Here is a 12,880-nt window from a genome sequence, read left to right as displayed (position 1 = left end):
GCGTGCTCGGTGGGAGCACATGAAGTACCTGGAGGAGGTGGGGGGCGAAGTAGAAAGGAGTGAGGTTGAAGAGCGCTTGCGCGGGAGGGCGACCGTGAGGGGAGGGGGGCTCCCGAGCACGCGCGGGGAGACGGGACTTGATGAGTTCTCGCGAGATCTCCACGGTGCTATATATGTGCGCAGGGAGCCCGCGTCCTTTCCCTGGTGTGATTCCGTCCTGCGCGGCTGTTCTCCGGAACAGTGGTGGTTTATCTCCGTCCGTCTTCTCTCCCACCTAAGTGCGTGCCACCAACTCATGGAAGATTCGATGGACATGGACATGAGCCCCCTGAGGCCTCAGAACTACCTTTTCGGTAACTGCTAGGGGGTGGAGGAGGCCGAGCAGGGCCTGTTGGTTTTGAGGTGGTGGTGGGGGGGTCCCACCGAGGCTTGGGCTGGTGGAGAAAGCTAAGCAGACAGGTGGCTCGAGGGAGTGGGAAGCGAGCTGCCAGCGTCTTGAAATCTAAGGATGGGGAGCAGGCGGGGAGGAGGGGCGGCTTGAAGCCTGGGGCGTGAGCGGTCGGAGGCCCAGGGCCTGAGGTAACGTGGAACCGGCGGACTGAGGGTTCGGCGTTGCCTGAGGCACACGGTAGAACTCCAGGCACAATTATTTTCTGAGGTGTGAGTCGGTAGGCTTCTGATGCCGGGTTCCGCGTTGGTGGTCCATGAGGTTGTGTGGGTTCGAGATATGAAGCTTGGCCCTCCTTTCTGGAGGAGAGTATGGATAGCGCCTGGCGTTGTCCTGCGGCCCTCAGGCCTCAGGGTCGGGCGCTCTCGGGCCGAGACTCGGCTTCAGTGCCTCGGCGGGTTACGGGGGGAGGGGAGGCGCGGCCCGGCGTGAGGAGGCCGCAACCGCTGGGAGCACGTGGTTGCCACGTGGTTGGGGGAAGGAGGGGGTGTGGGCGCTACATCCGGGGCTCACTGGTGTCTTGTCACCCCCGAGCCTGGGGGTCCTGGGGCTTAATTGAGGCTGTTGGGCGGGAAATGTTAGGAGAGTTGGTAGGCAGCGCCAGGATGCTGGAGGTCTTTGTTCAGTGCTAACCATCTCTGCTGGTAGTTCTCGTTTAGAGTCTTTTTTTTTTTTAATCGTCGCGCCTACTTTGCAGATGACGATACTGATGCTCAGGGGAAAGTGACTTAACGAAGGTTGCACTTGTAGGGAGAAATTAGACCTAACCCCATCACCCTTGGCTCCACAATAAATGATTTTGTCGGGGAGGAAGACTTGCGGAGGCAGCTTTCTGTTAAAGGTGTCGTTGTATATAGAGAGAGGTTTTGGGGTTTCCCCCTCAGGCACCATGCTAAGAGGCCTGCGTTGGTTTTTCAGTCTCACTATACTTAATTTTTGAAGCCATTTCTTTGTGCCAGATAAGCTTTGAATTAAGTGCAAGCCCTGCACCCAATTTTTTCTTTATATACCATACTGAGATTAGTTAATTGAGCAATAACATTTGAGCATCTATTCTAGTAACTATCAGATGGCAATTAAGTGGGATTATTTAAGTTAAGTTTAATTCTGATGGTATTTAAAACAATTTGCCTGTTGTGAATGGTAGTAACATGCAGTATACACTAGGCTTTTCTTATTATTATTAGTTTTGAAAAGTTGGAGTTTCTGATGAATTTATATGATAATTTCTGTTAACTCTTTGTATTGGGAATATTCCTAGGCTATCTCTGTTCCTGCCTTAAAACAATTTCCGAACAGAATTTAATATATATCATTTCTTTTACTTCAAAGATGGAATGTTGACCTCTGTAACGTGTTTTTGTTTTTTGACGTTTGTAGTTTTTCTGTTGTAGATATAAGCTGTTGATGTAGATGTTTACTTTTAGTGGGAGTTTTGGTAGGTAATACTGGGATTCTATCAACATTGTAGGTTAGGTTTGGTTTCAGTTCGTTTTACTAAGTATTTGAGCCTGTTTCTACCTGAGAATAGTAGTGTAGTTGAGGATAAAATAGTACATTGGGAAAGTGGAATTTATAAAGCTCTGTATGGATGTTATTTGGTGTTTATGAACTTCTGTGTTTAAGAAATCCGGAGAGGTACTTTTGCCTTGCCTTTTGGTAGAATAGTAAAAACTAGTTCAGAAGTTAACTTTTTGGTTACCAGCACTGAAGTTTTGTGTTATTTTCTCTTTATTATAGTTGGTTTTTTTCTTCATTTACAGGTTGTGAACTAAAGGCCGACAAAGATTATCACTTTAAGGTGGATAATGATGAAAATGAGCACCAATTATCTTTAAGAACGGTACTTAAAACTTTTCAAAATAAACTATATCTCTTGTTTTGAACCTCTTAGTTCCTATTTGTATGGCCTAGTATTTATTTTATAATAGTATTTTTATAACTGAATATTGTATATACCTAATTTTCTTTATGTATGTGATACAAAGCTTGGCATCTTTACCACTCATTTGGTAATTGTAATGAAAGTCCAGTCACACTATGTTCAGCTTTTTTTATGTACTTTCCTTCAGTTATAAAGCCTTTGAGGGTAGTGATAAATAAAAATCTACTTGTTCCCCACAGACACTAGGCTTTATCCTACTACTCAACCTTTAGGTGGCCAACAAATGTTAGGTAATTTATACTATGAACAGGTGATGACATAAATATTTATGTCATCAAATGTATTTTTATTCAGATTTACTGAATATGAGGAATTGTCGCAGTCACATAAAACTTGAAGACAACATTGTGCTCAAATCAGTTTTTTATCGGTAATAATGAAAGGTTTATAGCTGTCCTGCTTTTTAAAAAACAACTAATTGGGGGGCATTGTAAAATAGTGGAAGCTCAAGTTGAATTACTGTTTTTCTATTCACAGGTCAGTTTAGGGGCTGGTGCAAAGGATGAATTGCACATTGTTGAAGCAGAGGCAATGAATTACGAAGGCAGTCCAATTAAAGTAACACTGGCGACTTTGAAAATGTCTGTACAGCCAACAGTAAGGACACTTTCATACTTTGGATTTTATGTCAAAGTCTAATTTTGTTAATTGTTAATTAAGGTGGGTGTCATTTAGATTACACCAAGGAAATAAAATTTGGTTTGGTTTTTCTAGTAGTCACTTGTTGCATCTTCTGTCACTATGGGTTGACTGATCAACTCCTGAACATGGTGGTAGCTGCTTGTTTATCAGAGGTGGAAAAACAAGTTCACTAGGTTATTTGGCTGATGAGTTTTCTTGTTCAGAGACATTTTAAAATTATGAACAGGTTTTTTACCAAACTTAACCTTTTATTTTCTTCACAATATTTAGTGATTTAAAATTTTTTTTCTTTTTTTTTTTTTTCAGGTTTCTCTTGGGGGCTTTGAAATAACACCACCTGTGGTCTTACGGTTGAAGTGTGGTTCAGGGCCTGTGCATATTAGTGGACAGCACTTAGTAGGTATGTTACTTTTATGTGTTATGCTGTTTATTCTTCATGCAGTTTCTCTGTTCCCAATTTGTACTTTATAAAATATGCTTAGTTCTAGTACAACTGTCTGTAATAGATTAAAATGGGCATCTAGTAAATTATAACTAAAAAAGCTGGGTGTTTTGCATGTAAAACCTAGTATTAGCTCCCAAAATTCTTCTTAAAAATTTTTGTTTTCTATTTTCTGATTCTAATAGAATCTCAGTTTTTAAGTGCTCATCACTGTATGTTAACAATGCCCTTTTCTTCTGAGTTCTTGCTATTGGTTGAGTTTTAGTTTTGGCTGATAAAGGATTTTATTTTAGCTGTGGAGGAAGATGCAGAGTCAGAAGATGAAGAAGAGGAGGATGTGAAACTCCTTAGTATATCTGGAAAGCGTTCTGCCCCTGGAAGTGGTAGCAAGGTTCCACAGGTATAGATGTAATTTAATACCCATAACTTACTCTTGGCTTTAGTTTGGTAGTTTGGATTAGCACTTGCTTATCAATGTGTGTTCATTTTTTTTTTAATAAGAAAAAAGTAAAACTTGCTGCTGATGAAGATGAAGATGATGATGACGATGACGATGATGATGACGAGTAAGTAATGTGCCCTTAGAAACCTGACATAGTTGTATGGGGCGGAGTTGCATGAAAATTATTTACCAAAATTATCTTGTGGAATTAAGTAATTTTTATTAAATGTTAGGTGAATGGTCAATGGTTGTGAGTTTTTGTTAAATGAGCTGAGTTAAAGGATGGAGTATGCAGCATTTCCCAAAACGTTTTGACTAGGTGCTTTATTTTTGAGGGAAATTTAGTAGAAAAATTACTAAATGTGCTAACAAGTTAACAAGTCTGGTGTATCTTACGCTCACAAGTCTGGTGTATCTTATGCTGAAGAGTTTGTAATAAAATGGATTGAGCAGAAAGAATCTGAATAGCTCCAGCTGTATTTTGTAAGTTTTCCCTTGATTTTCTTTCCCCCCACAAAAGATTTTGGTCTGTGGTTATATGGTCCTTAGAAGAAAAGTTTCTAAAAGAGAATAGGATTTTCTTGGAGAATTTTAAATTTGGTTGTAAACAAGTTTTGATGTGTTTTTTGAACTAGGTCAGGCTATGGTGAAGTCACAGACACTGCAATAAAATGCTGTTTGTGATTAGTCTTTGCTATGTGAAGCAGTATCAACTTCATTTTTTTGATTGTGAATATCCAGTCCACATTTGTGAAAGACTTCTTTCCCTACTTTTTAGTCTTCATCCTTTTGTTGAAAATAGTTACCATAAATATGGATTTATGTCTAGACTTTGCATTTCCATTCTACTGGTGTATGATCACTATTCTAATTTCTTTTGCTTTGCAGTTTTTATAGATTTCAGTTTGAAGTCACTTAATGGGAATGCTTCAACTTTGTTCTTTTTCAAGATTTCTTTTGGCTACTTTGGGTTCCTTGAATTTCAATGAATTTTAGGATCAGTTTCTATGGAGAAGCCAGCTAGGGTTCTTTTAGGGATTGGGTTAAATCTGTAGATTAATTTGGAGAGTTGCCACCCTAATATATACTGGCCCCTGAATGTGGGATATGTTTATCTTTTAAATTTCTTTCAGTAACCCCATTTTTATTTAAAAAATTAATCTTTTTAGTTATTAAAAAATTACACATTTACCATCTGAACTATTTTAAATGTTGTTTAGTAGTGTTAATTATGTTCTATTGTTAGACCTCAGATTCAACTAGTAATACTGAAAACCGTAACTATTGAAGAAAAAGCCCCCATTTGCACCTCTCCCCAGCTGCTGACAACCACCAATCTTTTAGTTTCTGTAAAGACTGATTGTTTTAGATACTTGATATAAGAGGAATCATACAGGATTTGTCTTTTTGTGACTGTCTAGACTGTCTTCTTTCTCTTAGCATAATGTCCTTAAGCTTCATCTGTGTGCTGCATTTGACAGGATTTCCCTAAAGACTGAGTATTCCCTGATGTGTATATGTATGGCATTTTCCTTATTTAACTATTGATGAACATTTGGGTTGTTTCTACCTCTTGGTAATGGTGAACAATGCTGCAATGAAGATGAATGTGCAGATATCTCTTAAAGATCATGCTTTCGGTTCTTCTGTCAACCCCCAAAATTGTGAAAGTTCTTCATGCTTTAATTGACTAAACTTGTAGGTTCCTTCACTTTTTCTAGATTTGTTGAGTGCATTGAATCAGTAATAAGGACTTATTTCTTTTGTAGTGATGATGATGATGATTTTGATGATGAGGAAGCTGAAGAAAAAGCTCCAGTAAAGAAAGTAAGATGCAGTACTTTAAAATAGTCAGAAATAGCTAATAACAAGAAATAATGGGCATTTTTTAGTGCTGTTGACTTGTTTTGTACTTAACAAAAGTTGGCTTAGGAAACGATGATCTCATAATTAAAATTGGTCCTGAGTAGTGCTGTCCTGGAAACTTGCCTAATAGTGGGGAATAATCTATTTTCTTTCTCCATGTGGGCTTCTCCCTGTTTGTTAGCCCTTTTGCAAGCTTTTGTCAGAATGATTGTTTTCATCTTAACCTGGCTGCTTTTACACAGTTTGGGGCAGTTTTATTTGCGCTGATACATCTGTTATGTAGAGAGGGGCATTGATTAAGATTAATTTCTAATTGCAGTCTATACGAGATACTCCAGCCAAAAATGCACAAAAATCAAACCAGAATGGAAAAGACTCAAAACCATCAACACCAAGATCAAAAGTAAGTGGTAACATAACGCACAAATACAGACTCCATTGAAGTTGGTAGTTTCCATAGAAGTGGAAGAATCTACTGTCTAAAATTTGGTAGGCCTTTGGAGAATACCTATAGTTGGTGTTGAAGAGCTAAAATGTGCTTGTTGGTAATCAGTGTCATAGACGGTTGACCCTTGAACAGCATAGGTTTGAACTGTATGGGTTCATTTATACATGGGCTTTTTCAAGTGGTAAATACTACAGTACTGCATATTCATAGTTGGTTGGATCTGGATGCAGAGGAACGACAGATGGGGAGGGTTAACCATAAGTTACACACAGATTGTTGACCACTTAACATTGGTTGGTGTTCAGGTTGGTGAGAGAGCTAACAGAAGGATTGTCATCGTGATATAAATAGTTGTGTTACGTATGGGTATTTGCTTATTGAAAGATATATTTATCGTATAGTGTAGAGTTTCTCAATGCTGGTTGTATATTGGGAGATTATCATTTAAATGCTATGGTTGTGGGCCCCAGGCCTCAAGCTGCATTAACTTTCTTACCTTCTGGTTTCATTTTTGAAAATACCCTTTTTACAAGAAAAAAAACACCCTTTAAGTGTAGAACTGACCTAGTGTTGAATGTAAGTGCAGGCTCAAACTATTTTCTATTACTTTTCCAAAGTAATTTAAGAACAAAAAATTATTGTTCAGACATGAATTCGTTTATAATGGCAACTTAACTGGTATACAATCGTTTTTACAAGGAAGGGTTGTAAGAATAATTTATTGAGAAAATCCAGGTAGGTTAGATCTTAAGAGCTGTGTGTACTCTTACGGTGTTGAAATTAGCCCTTTTTTCCAGGGTCAAGAATCCTTCAAAAAACAGGAAAAGACTCCTAAAACACCAAAAGGACCTAGTTCTGTAGAAGACATTAAAGCAAAAATGCAAGCAAGTATAGAAAAAGTGAGTAAAATTGTTCAAAAACTAGATTGACTTATTTCTCCCTCAAATTAAACTTTTCTGGGATTTGGGTAGAACAGGACTCTTCCTCATTTTTTATCCTACCCCTTTTGTGGTGTGAAATTTTTTTAAAAAATGGATTCCTAGTTACTTATGTTAATTCACGATCTCTGCTGATTCTTTGCGTATTTGAAGTTACATATGCTTTATTTTCAGTTACAAAAGGAATACAGCTGTTAAGATATATTCTGACCCTAGGTGTTAAAATGAGATCAATGAAAACATTTCCCTTGCCTGGTTGTATGATGCTACAGAGCCAGCAGGGGGCGTATGAGTCTTCTAAAATTGCAAACAGCTGGAAAAGTATAGTCTTTTGCTGCTTGGTGTTAGTTTTTTTAAAAAAAATTTTACTCTAGTGAGAAACATTTTCCAACAAACTGAGTCATTTGTTTGCCTTGTGCACCAAGGTGTCACCAGTCAAAACGTTTGGTAATATCTTGAATTTTTGAGTGACTAATAGGTTTACATTAATCTTCCTTTTAAGTACTAGAAATGTGAGAGGAGGATTTAGCTTTTGTCCTACTTGTTTGTTTTGGGGTGAGGGCTCCCCTTACTAGAGAACTCTATACTGGAATAATTGGTTTAGATTCCTTGAAACACATTTGAGAGAAACTTTGGGTAATATTCTTAGACCCCAGTTATTGAGAATAAATATGGTATGGTGAGGAAGTTACTGACCCCCTTTCCCGTATTTTTTTCCTGTGCTCTCTAGGTTCTACATGGCTTCAGTAGGTTTCTTTTCCTTGTGCAATTATGAATCAATTGGAAAAGTAGCATTTTAAAACCAGAATGTATCTTGCTTTAGTACTACTGTAAAACTTTTAGCCTTTGTGGTATCAGTCACTGCTCTATTTTTATCCCTTGCATACAGTGCTAAAATGACATATTTTAGGTACCCCTCCCCCCAATTTTAATATGGTCCTATCTCCTTGGTTTAATTGCAGGCACATTGAACAATCCTGGGCACTACTGGTAAATTAAGCCCAAAGATGGGGAGAGAGGAAAAGGAGAGAAATATAGTCCATACTGAGTATCATCAACAATCCAGACTGAAGTCTTCTATTTTAATACCAATCCCCTTTCCTGATTTGCCACCTGCCCACGCCCCCTTCCAGGCTGGAAGCAATCTCTTGATCTCTCTCCTAAAGCACTTTCTTTTGACTGCTGTGATTCAGTGAACCTTACACTTTGCTTTTTATTACTTGTGCATCTGCCTCACCTCTTTGACCATGTTTTAATCACCTTTGTATCTCCCTAGTTGGCTCAATAAATCTTTGAATCAAATAAGAATGTATGTGACGGTAATTTAAAAGTGTAAACTATAGTGAGGTTTATTTTCTAGGTGATAGAGGCAGTTAAGTATACCATACCTAAAGTGTTCTTGATCTTTTTAAAATACATAGAAGATTCAGGTTACAAGGAAAATAAAGTACCTTGACATTCCAAAGCAGTGATAAACATTTTGAGATCTTTGAAAATATTTGGTGACAAAATACTTTGAAAATAATTTGATGCTAATGAAATTGTGGTTTCTTCCCTGTGCCCGTAATTGAAAGGAATGCCAAATTTTAGAGTTTAATGAAATGTAATACAATTTTTCCCCCCATTTTGTTCATATACCCCCTGAATTGACTCCTAGATTAGCACTGTGCTGGACCTATGGTCTTGGTACATGTTAAGTGATTTTCTTTTTCTAGCAATTTTGGTTGCTTTTATATTACATGATACTTAGAGGGGCTGTATGTTTTGTATTTAGTCCTGGGTGGTAGAGGGTGATGATAAAGCTGACTTGTTACATAATATAGTAGGCAGTCAAGTTGACATGAATGCCTAAAGAATCTCAAGCATAGCTTACAATTTTTTTTTTCCAGAGTGACTGGGGGGGATTTGAAGCTTTGACAGACCTTATCAGTGTGAGAATACTGTGGAATACCGTTACTACATTTTTCCCTAATATGTTGCACAACAGGTCTTTCTAGGCCTAAAAAGGGATTTACTAAGTATTTTTTAAGAGTTGAAGGGGCAAGGAATGAATCACAGTGATCCGTATAATAAACAGCATGCAAATCTTTGAGGAATTTCATAAAGTTACCTCCCCAAAATAGTGTTTCTATACTTAGCCTTAATAATGCTTTTGTTTCAATAGGGTGGTTCTCTTCCCAAAGTGGAAGCCAAGTTCATCAATTACGTGAAGAATTGTTTCCGGATGACTGACCAAGAGGTAACTAAATTTTCTGGGGACATGGCCAAATCCAAAATTTTTATTGTGATTTATTATAGTTATTTGTTTAGTCTTTTTAGGCATTGGCTTCTTTTAAAAGGTTACTAACCACAGGTAATACTTGACATTAAATACATGGAAACTCTTAAGAATTTAGTTGGGATAGACTGAGAAGATTAATTTTAGTACATTTTTCCCAGCTTTTGTATAGCTGGTAAATTATCTCTTGGTTACTGAATTCAGTTTTGCTTTTGGTACTATATTGGCCATGGAAATGAGCTGTGGTTTTCTGTGCTGCTCCATTTGGCTTCTTGAGCAGTCTGGTCTTTGCTTTCTTGTGAGTTGGCAGGGATGATTTTCTCCATAGATCTTATGGGAAGCACATTTTGCTGAAATCAACCTACGTGTAAAATTTGGAAGCAAGAAGCCAAATTATCATACTCAATGTATAAAGTCACCTATTAGATTTTGTGAAGAAATACCTTATTAATGGGAACGTTTTGTCAATAGAAGAGTCATTTATTTTTACTGTCTTATTTACAGTTGACTCAGGCTGTAAAGGAAAATGTAAAAGCAGTTAACAGGGTTGCTTTGCATCATGTACATATAGGACATGCCCTTTGTATAATGGTTGTTTTCAGGACTCCCTGAATCTCCTGTATTCAGCTTTTTTCAGTAAAGAAATATATTACTTAGAGCTGTTTAGTATTTAAATCATTTAAATGGCAACACTATTTTTCTCAGCGATTTAATACTCTATACAGTTACTTGTGAGTTAGCCTTCATGGCCATAGCTGTGAGATGACCAGATTGAATCTTTTGTTTCTTTTAGTTGGTATTCTTTTTGTGTGTGTGTATATTTGAATCCCAAATTGCCAGTGTAAATTGGATGAATTTTCTGAGTAGTGGGCATTTAGTAAATATAAAAGTCCTTTTGAAACTACACAGTATGCAGTTGTTAATTCAGTATTGAAAATGGTGAAAAGTCAGATATAACCCAACATCTATTAACAGGGAAGCGTAAGAGGTGTATTATTTCTACAACTAATACCAAAGAAAGTGGTAAAATTTTTGACTAAGAAAATTTCAAGTGAAGATAAAGTAATAACCAAAGTTGCAAGGCCTTCCAGACAGTGTAACATCAGCCATACAGCTGAAATGATTGAACTCCCGCTGTCAGAAGTGTTTTCTGACTCCAAAACTGAAAGCATATTTTCAGGTGCCAGGATGAAATTTCTTCAATAATAAAGAATATGACAGCTCAGTTTACTGTTAAGGAGACACTAAAAACGCATCACATTTTTATAGCATAACTGCAAATGTATATGATCACAATGTATAAAATATCTTCTCGTTGCTTATACAATTTTTCTTCTGAAAAAAGTTGCTTATGAGGATATGGCCAGTAAAATATCTTCGAGATGAGACCTAGGAAGGTGTTTGCCACCCCATTCAGTATTTTATATATTACGTAGGTCAAGCAGCATCTGGTATTTTTTGACATTGGAGTGTCATGAAATTGTTCTTTAGCATTTGTATTTAACTGAAAGATTAGAGAATGATATTTATTGACATGGTATTCATTCAGTTCCCTTGCACTTTAAATCCGATGGCTGTGTTTAACAACAGTATTTGTGAGAATTCATCTTTATTTGAAGCACTGAAATCATATTTTTTTAAAGGCCCCTGAAGTTCTTGGTGACATTTTAAGTAATACATTGAGTAGAACCTACTTATTTCTTGTTCATAGTTTTAAATGTCTTCAGCAGTAGGATCATGTAAATTAATAGAAGAACAGTCACTGAAGTTCTCCATTGCTTTGAAGGAACTTGTTGAATCCTTTAAAGAGTTGACCAAAAAAATCAAAACTTTTTCTCTTAAAGAGGCATTATTTATGAATAGGAAAAGAGACCACCAGCTTGAGATAGATAATACTGTACTTAAATGATTGTCTTTTGAAATGGCTTTTTATCACTTGAAGAATTTGGTTCTTTTACATGGATGTTACTAAATACAAGCATCAGAACAAGCAGAATGAATTACAAGTTGAAGAAGGACATAGGAATTGACAAGGGTGCTCCTTTTTTTTGTCATTAGTATTTTAAATCATTAGATTTCAAGAATGGAAAAGTAAATTAGTCATGGAAGACGGTGTTAATGTGTTTTAACAAAGCAGAAGAGCTTGTTTGAGTAATTTGGCAGAACATGCTCTATATATATGATGGTAGTGCTAGCATGTATTCTCATTAATGAATGCTCAGTGGATAAAATGAAATAACTTGGATGTGACCACTATAGAAACTGTTAAACAGTGTAAACAAAACATAGACTATAAGGGATTTTTATAAGGAAATCATGCAAAACAAGGAACCGTTGATCCCATGTCATCAGGGAAATATAATTTGAGAGGTAAAGAGATGTGTATCTTTGGTGTATCTGGTTTATTTCAGGTATATATATTTATGTGGTCCTTGTACAGGTGCATGTTTTTCTCTAAATCCTGGCAGCCCTAAAGCTGATGGCATTGAGGCAACGTTGGCCAAAGTGGTTTTGAATTCCTTAACTAAATACACCTAAGCTGTTAAATACGTATTAGTATAAAATTAGTAAAAACTCTTGCTTAGAAGAATCGCATGATTTTATGTCTGAATTGAAGTACTTGAAATTAAATTATGTTTAAGTGTAATTTTTCTTAATCAGTTAATTATCTAAAGTGAACCTTTTTGGTGTTAGATGAAAAATAGATGCATTGAACTGAACTGTACAAAGACACGTTTAATTTATTGGTGTCTATGAAGTGTTGTGGTTTTTAAACCACATTTCTTTTTTTTCTTTTCAGGCTATTCAAGATCTCTGGCAGTGGAGGAAGTCTCTTTAAGAAAATAGTTTAAACAGTTTGTTAAATTTTTCCGTCTTATTTCATTTCTGTAACAGTTGATATCTGGCTGTCCTTTTTATAACGCAGAGTGAGAACTTTCCCTACCGTGTCTGATAAATGTTGTCCAGGTTTCATTGCCAAGAATGTGTTGTCCAAAATGCCTGTTTAGTTTTTAAAAGATGGAACTCCACCCTTTGCTTGGTTTTAAGTATGTATGGAATGTTATGATAGGACATAGTAGTAGTGGTGGTCAGACAAATGGAAATGGTGGGGAGACAAAAATATACATGTGAAATAAACTCAGTATTTTAATAAAGTAGCACTGTTTCTCTTATTATTTACTCTCAATACTTTGTCAAAGAAATACATGTACATAGTTAAAAGTCTAAATAGTATCCTCAAATCTCTAAAATAGTAAATAGTTCTGCTTCTCAAGAGTTAACCAACCTATTTTTCAGAGGATTTAGTGCTTTTACCTTCCCACCTCTTGGTAACAGTTAATTATTACCAGATGTTCATCAGACCTTCCTATCAACCTGTCCTGGCCTTTTCATTCCCAAAGAAAATCTGGCGTTTTAAACAGCCTGCAGCA

The 12,880-nt window shown here is 36.8% G+C and overlaps 1 protein-coding gene across 2 annotated transcripts; it reads left to right on the top strand.

The window, feature by feature from the left end:
- Positions 1 to 186: 186 nt before the first annotated feature.
- NPM1 (nucleophosmin 1) lies at positions 187 to 12,607 on the top strand. Of its 2 annotated transcripts, XM_010972256.3 has the most exons (11): positions 187 to 353; positions 2,212 to 2,291; positions 2,871 to 2,990; positions 3,342 to 3,435; positions 3,771 to 3,877; positions 3,979 to 4,043; positions 5,689 to 5,746; positions 6,105 to 6,188; positions 7,031 to 7,132; positions 9,336 to 9,410; positions 12,250 to 12,607. In XM_010972256.3, exons 1-11 carry the CDS (start codon positions 296 to 298, stop codon positions 12,286 to 12,288), a joined length of 882 nt encoding a protein of 293 aa, XP_010970558.1. In that variant the 5' UTR covers positions 187 to 295; the 3' UTR covers positions 12,289 to 12,607. The 2 variants fall into 2 exon arrangements, with proteins under 2 accessions (XP_010970558.1, XP_010970559.1); XM_010972257.3 differs by lacking the exons at positions 9,336 to 9,410; positions 12,250 to 12,607 and adding an exon at positions 8,134 to 8,479.
- The last annotated feature ends 273 nt before the right edge of the window (positions 12,608 to 12,880 follow it).

This window comes from Camelus bactrianus, chromosome 22 (assembly GCF_048773025.1).
Source record: "Camelus bactrianus isolate YW-2024 breed Bactrian camel chromosome 22, ASM4877302v1, whole genome shotgun sequence".
Taxonomy (NCBI): domain Eukaryota; kingdom Metazoa; phylum Chordata; class Mammalia; order Artiodactyla; family Camelidae; genus Camelus; species Camelus bactrianus.
Note: the sequence above shows the minus strand (reverse complement) of the source record. Positions and strands in the feature narration are given on the sequence as shown.

Bases quoted from the DNA above. Each gene is read 5' to 3' on its own strand.
- NPM1 (XM_010972256.3), top strand. From the start codon at position 296: ATGGAAGATTCGATGGACATGGACATGAGCCCCCTGAGGCCTCAGAAC. The intron at 4,044-5,688 runs GTAAGTAATGTG...TTTCTTTTGTAG, and splicing joins GATGACGATGATGATGACGA to TGATGATGATGATGATTTTG. The intron at 6,189-7,030 runs GTAAGTGGTAAC...CCTTTTTTCCAG, and splicing joins CATCAACACCAAGATCAAAA to GGTCAAGAATCCTTCAAAAA.